The sequence below is a fragment of the Amblyomma maculatum genome, chromosome 10 (genome assembly GCF_055883805.1).
Source record: "Amblyomma maculatum isolate TAMU_Amacu chromosome 10, ASM5588380v1, whole genome shotgun sequence".
NCBI lineage: Eukaryota > Metazoa > Arthropoda > Arachnida > Ixodida > Ixodidae > Amblyomma > Amblyomma maculatum.
The window spans coordinates 19,229,184-19,236,162 of record NC_139353.1 but is presented as its reverse complement, the minus strand read 5'-3'; the positions used below and the strand labels follow the sequence as shown (position 1 = coordinate 19,236,162).

Sequence of the window (6,979 nt, the reverse complement as noted above, 5' to 3'; positions counted from 1 at the left end):
CAAAATGTGTCTGTCATATGAAAAACCATTGGGGCGCGTCTTTCAAAATAGCAAAAAACTAGAAGCCTGCCGAGAGATCTGCGGATATATTCACTCTGTTTATTTTTGTCATGATCTAAAACAATATGTCTAAAAAAAAGTAACCTTCAAGAAATCGCTCCCTGAAAATGTCCACAAATTCTGGGTGTGTATTAGACTGAGAGGCCAAGCCCGCGAGTTTCGAAGGCTCTAAGCATTCACGCCTCTACAATGGTACCCCAATGCTCGACACACGCAGCGTTGAGGAGAACTGAGAGGCGCGTGACCTACTTTGGGCCGGTGTGAAATGACAATAGGCTTTCGGGCCTCGGCAGTTGGCAGTAAGACGATCAGCTCGGGGAGAGTCACTGCCAAGTAGAAGCCTAAACCAAAAATGCGATGACGTGGCCTCCGAGATCAGCAGAGAGGGTGGGCGTTCATCGAGCTTGCAGTCATCGTATTCGCCGCCAGATGCCGCCGCCTACGCCTTGCCTCTACCCACGTCCTTCAATCCTCCGCCCGCGCTCCGCTCATATCGACCCGGAAATTCTCCGCTCCTCACATTCCGCCGCATCCCACCGCTCTCCTGCAGAGAAAAAAAAAGGCCATTCTCCATCTCTTTGTATCCAGTGGCGCAGCGTGAGTCGCGTTTCTACGCATTCTGCACTTTTGAGACGTCTTAAAGCAACACCAAGCGTTCAAAGCCCTTCACCGAAGCCACGCTTACGGGCCGGTAGGTGTTCGTCGTCTGCTGCCACCTTATGGTCATCTGCTGAAAGCGTAATCTCGCCTCTAGCGTCCTGTCGTCTGTGGCAACGTTTCGCGCCGCTCGGGCCATGAAGATGGCCAACGAATGCGGTGCGACGACGCGACCCGCTGCAGCGCCGGGAGGACTGGCGACGACCATGGGGCCAGTGGGCGGCAACTCATCCAACAACAACAATAACAAGGACAACAGCAATGGTGCCGGTGCAGTGGACACCGTGCAGACTGGCATGCCATTTGACACGGCCAAAGCAAAGATCTACGAGACCAAGCGGCACAAGAAGATCGTCCGCCTCATGACGGTAATGGCTTATGTGCTGTCCGTGTCGCTAGCAGCCATCGTTCTGTCGATGTACTATGTCTTCCTCTGGGACCCCAACATGCGGTCGGAACCTGTCCCGACGGTGCTAGACCGCGAAGCGGGTCGTGTGAACACGGCCTTTGCTTCATCCTCCTCCTCCTCAGCCACAAACGAAACAGACTGCGCGGAGCTGGCAGCTGCTGCTGCGTCCAGGAAGGCTGTGGCACGAGGGGACAGCACGTCAACTACAGCGACGGCAGCGACGACGAACGAAACTCCTCCAAATTCTGCCTTGGACGTGACTACAGGCTACGGCGTCGTTGAGACACCTTCAGAGATGTCTTTAGCGGAGCTTAATGTAGCCGAGAACGTGACAGATGCGTGGATCGGAGAAGCTGACGACGGCACTACGTTCGCCTCTACGGCTGACGTCCAGGAGGTGGACAGATCTACGCCGTCCATCGAAAGATGAAGGAACCGAGGTGAGTTGGTGTTTTTATATGCTGCTTGTTTTATTGGATTGTGATTACGAAGATCGAGGAACTTTCGTAGGCAATTGAAAACACGGGTAAACAGAATATTGAGCAATGATTGTTCTCTTACTGTGCTCACTCTAGAATTCTCAGTCTTGATTAGGTTGTACATCGTTGAGCACTGCTGCATCCCACTCTATTTCTACAGAAAAAGCAGCTTTAGACAGCTCATCCACAAAAGCTTTTGTGCTGCGTCACAGACGCACCTGGCACACGTGCGCGTCTGACACGTGCCAAGAGTCGAGAAGAGTTGCGCTGCACCGACGACCACGGAGTGTATGCCAGGCGCCTTCTATGCGGAACATCGGGAATTTGTGAATGCAAATTTCGTAGCGATAAGATTTGAAGATATATTTTAATCGTAGTGTTGCAGTCGCTCTCCATGGGCGTAAGTAACCGACAATGGCTTTCGCCATATATTAGTAGAAGTGGTGGCATCGCGGCGACGCCGGTGTTTCTGCATGTCTGCGTGTAGACGGCACTTGCACCCCCGTAGGAGGTTCACTTGTTTTCGTGTCTTCGTTTCGGGGTCACTCTGCCTTCCTTCCTTGCGCAGCGTCCCTTAAGTGCGACCTCAGGTGGAAGTCTCTCCCAGTTGAGGGCAGGTAAACAAGAGAGACATGGCTAGCCTTGACCGCCTAGTAAAGAGCAGAGACATTAGTCTGCCAACCAAAATCCGTATAACTCGTGCTATGGTCTTTCCAATTGTGATGTATGGATGCGAGAGTTGGACTGTGAAGAAGGCTGACCGCCGAAGAATTGACGCGTTTGAATTGTGGAGACTCTTGAGAGTTCTTTGGACTGCCGAAAGATCAAATCAGTCGATATTGTCGACCATAAACACTGACTGCTCATTGGAGGGTCAAATTATAAAGTTAAAGCTCAGCTACTTTGGTCATCTGATGAGAAGAGAGGAGTCGCTGGAGAAAGATTTGATGTTGGGAAAGGTTCAGGGTCACTGGAGAAGGGGTAGGCAGCGAACGCGATGGTTAGATGGCATCCTCGACGCGCTGCAGATGAAGTTATGTGACTTTAGGAAGAGAGTGAGAGACCGGAAAGCTTGGCGTGATATGGTCCATAGGATCACGAAGAGTCGAACACGACTGAACGACTTAACTGAACTGAAACAGGAGGGAGCATTGATACTGCTCTGCAGCTGCTAGTGGCACATTAGCTGTCCCGACTTTCAAGGAGAAGCTCTAAAAAATCTGCTGCTCAAGAGGATGTGTGGCTAGAATGGAGCGACTGCAGCACCGGGGAGAGATAATTGCTAATTCCTTTGTTTTCAGAAACACCTTACCCAATCTATTTTATACACGTAGTTAGTTTCATCTGAGAGCTCGACAGCATTGACTAAGGAGTCCTCCAAGATCCCAACTATGCTATTCACTAGACTTTCAGAGGTGTGCATGTTTCGGATTAGTATAATGGATTGAGGGAGGTCAAGCAGAATCCAGGCTGGCCAGTGCCAACTGCGATAGGATGGCTCTTATCGGCTACCTTGTTATTTTCTTAATTGGTCTCGTCGACGGCGGTGACGGCGCCACTCTACACTCTAAAATGCATATTGTTTTTTCGAAGAACCGCGTATGTTTGGCTCTTCACCGTCTACGCGCCTCCTTTCATTGACATGTGGCAATCAATTTAGCATAAATGCTAAATTTTCGAGCAACGTTAACGAGAACTGTTCTACCGCTTAGTGACATGAAAATTGTCTGAGAGCTTTACAACCTCAAACACCTGCCAACAAAACGAGCCCCCAAACACTATAAAGCAACTACACTACATTTATGATGATCTACATAAACATCCGAGGAAAGAGAGCGCAAGATTAGCATACTTGATGGAATGGAAACAGAGGTCAATTGAATTGAATTCAATTCAGAGAGAGATAGAGAAACAGAGGTCAGTTTGTGAGAGGTCGATTTATTTACATTTGTGCAGAGACCTTGCGAGCCGGTCGTTGCAGAATTTCAATGCAGCTCGCATTATTTTTACATATCCCCAGAAAATGGGTGTGTTCTGATCTTGTAAAATCTTGACATAGCTGTCCGGTTAGTACGCAGTCAGCTTTGTCGTCGCATGCGCTGTTGACAGTGGCACATCCAAGGGCTGTTATATATAATCAAGCTGTCCTCTGCGTAAACATCCGCGCCAACACAGGGCTGTCAAAATGAATCTCATGCATTTAAAAGTGGAGAACCTTAAAAAAAGTATATTCTTTGCAATCTTTATCAGCCTCGGCGTGTTTTTCAGATGTTGATAGCCCTAAATACACTACCGAAATGCACGATTTCTTGTTGCCATATTTGCTCAGTGGTTTCATTTCAATTCATTCGTGTCATTCTTTACGCAATTGCCATTTCCGGACTTGTTTGATCTCTAAAGGGCTTGCGTCTAGGACTTTTGCGACAAGATAGGATGTAGAGATCTAATCGACTATTCACACCTTTCACAGTGCTTTCGTAAGCTAGACTGTACTAAAAATTCGAAATTCAGGTGCTAATCCCGCTGGTCGATTTCGCAAGAGTAACCGCATGCGTTGTCAACGATTCTTTGGGAATCTCAGAAGCTTTGCGACAGCGCCAGTTACTTCAATACGGTGGCGACAAGTTCTTTTCAGTGAAGATGCAATAAGTGGGAACTGACCGGAGGGAAGACATTGAAATTTCTCTAGCATAGATGTGTATTTTGTTAATGTGGCAAGTTGGGCGTGTTGGTACAAAGTTCTCAGAAAATAGCAGTGAAAAAACGACGGGGACAAGAACGAGATGAGAAAGACGGTCAGCGCCCGTCGTTATCATCTCGTCCTTGTCTCCGTCTTTTTTGCGCTGCTATTATCCGAGAAATGTGCATTTTGCTGCTTACTTATATCAATGTGCCCAGGAGGCACTAGAGTATGCTTGTGTTGTGAACATAACTGCATACGTTGCCTTCAGCATCCTTTTAAGACTAAAATTCTTGTTACACGATATAGACAACTGTCATGTTTTTTAATAACCTGTGACCTTCTCTGAAATGCTTAACTGCTCTCTGCTTTCAGGAACAGAGTGGGCTTCGAGGAAACGGCATACCACGCAGGACATCACCGACGTCCATATCCAGTCCTACGAAGTGGACGAGGCTTGTGAAGTTGTAGGAGAGACTCAAGCGGTGTCCTCGTATTTCTATGACGCGTGCTTTATGCCTGCACGTATCGCATTAAGTCAACGCCAACTAGGCAATAATTCTGATATAGTTGCAGTAGTCATAACTTCTACTGGTCCAAATAAGGGCTGAACTGCTTCCTCGAGAGGCCCCTAAGTCGATTATAGGATAGTGTGCAGGTGTTCTGCAATGAAGGGATTTTCTCCTACAAGCAGAAAAATTACTACACCAAATGAAGTGTTAGATTAATAAATTTTTCCGTATAGTGAAATTCAAGTAGGTATTACAATTTATTATTGTTTTAAAGTGTAGCCATAATCGCCATGTGCTTGACATCGGACAATGCTGTTTTGGTTTATAACTTAAGATACTTGATAGTGGGCCATGAAACTGATTATGGTTCAAAGGAATGCGCTTAGTGCAGGTAATACAAGACAAGACAGTCTTCCGCTGCTACCTTTCCAAAACTGTTCATTCCAGGGTTCCAGGCACGCTCAGCTTGTTTACTTATCACCACCAAGAAAAGAAATGCCCCTGCTCTTATTGTAAAGGCGAAAACTCGCACCGTACGAACTTATGACAACGAGAAAATTCTTGCAACCTTTAAAAGAAACCAAAACGGTTCTGAATCTATGCGGCAGTAGGAAAGAAAATGCCGGAGAAAACACCAATCACGTCTCGTAGCTTCAGCGTTATGAACTTCTTACGGCATGTGAAAACAGCACCATTTGTGGTGTTACAAAATTAGTACACTGATCCATGTGTTTTCTGGCACTATAATACACAACGTACTTATGAACCCACGGAGAGGCCCAAGCTAAGCATCAGCTATGGCACGCTTCTATTTAACAGCAACTTCTTTCTGTCTACAAAATGGTGCAAAAAAAAAAAAAACGGAGATAGTTTTGGCTAAAATTCAAACATCAAGCGAAAACGGCGTTGCATAGGTCCTGCTCTTCTTTCGCCTAGCTTTGTGTAGATGGCTGGAATGCAACGCACATTTGGACCAATTAAATCTCTTGCTTTTATTGACTGACTGCGGGACTTGCCGTTGCCTCGGCAACGCGTTGCTGTGGAGCTGTTATGGAGATGATATGCATAGCAACGAAATGCATGCTGCTCTTGATAAGCAGCTGTTCACCAATAACAGCTGCTCCACATAAGCAAGACAAAATTTTGCTCAGGGTAGTAGCCTCCGGACTTTGTGTTTTCGCTTTAAAACGAGGATTTCAATAGTTCTTCTCTTAAATCTTTGTTGTCTTCTTAAGTAGTTGTCCTCACGTACACGAGACGAGTCCTCCATATACGATTTTTGCTACGCGAGGTTACGGTAAGGGCGCGAGACCACGTGCGTTCGAACAGATCTTGAGCACACAGATGGGTGTGCGATATGTAAGCCCTGAATTTGGCAGCTTCGCCACTTACACGCGGTGGATGAAATGACCACTGCGTTGGATGCATGCGCTAGTACGTACTACCTAACGTTTTTGTAATATCAGCTTGTAGGGAACCCAGAAAAAAACCTAGTGTCCCGGTAATATCTTAGGCTGTGTGTGAGCTCTTTATTAATGCCTACGAAACATTGATGAGCATGTTACAGCTGATTCATGGCTGCGGGACATTAACGTGACTATGCGGATGGTCTTCAGTAGCTCATAAGTGAAACTCGGGCAAGTGGTAGACACTGCAAGGATATAATATATATGTTTTCTGGAACATATTGCTGCGGACGGCAGCGCCAAACTGCGCATCTAGGGCTCACTGTCGACTGCAGACCAAGAACAGAAACACTCATGAAAAGCGGCTCGAACGTTTTCGGCAGCTGCTGCCCAGACGCGAGGAGTTCTTTCCTGTTTTCTTTTTCTAACCCTAATATTTACATTCATCGCATACGGGAGTGCTTTCTTCTCGAAGCCTAAGCGTCCTCGGGGAGCTGAGGTGTATTTTCGGCGTCAACGAACAGGAAGATAAAAGAGAAAACAAACGAAAACAAACCGATAGAAGCACAAAGAAAGAAACTACTGCGCAATATTTCGTTACTTAACCGCAGCTCAGGATCGCAGCGACGCCATGTTCGCAGTGGCGGGTTTGAGGAGGGAGGAAGAGTGAAACGGTGACCTAACCATGGCTTGAGATGTGTTAGTTTAAAAACCAGATTTATTCGCGTTCTGTGCTAATAACGTTAAGGTACCTATATCATTCCGCAAAGGAAGCG

General features: G+C 46.8%; 1 protein-coding gene across 1 annotated transcript; it reads left to right on the top strand.

The window, feature by feature from the left end:
- The first annotated feature begins 854 nt into the window (after window positions 1–854).
- inaF-D (trp-interacting inaF-D) lies at window positions 855–1,556 on the top strand. The gene has a single exon (XM_084580860.1). The coding sequence runs from the start codon at window positions 855–857 to the stop codon at window positions 1,554–1,556; it is 702 nt and encodes a 233-aa protein (XP_084436986.1).
- The last annotated feature ends 5,423 nt before the right edge of the window (window positions 1,557–6,979 follow it).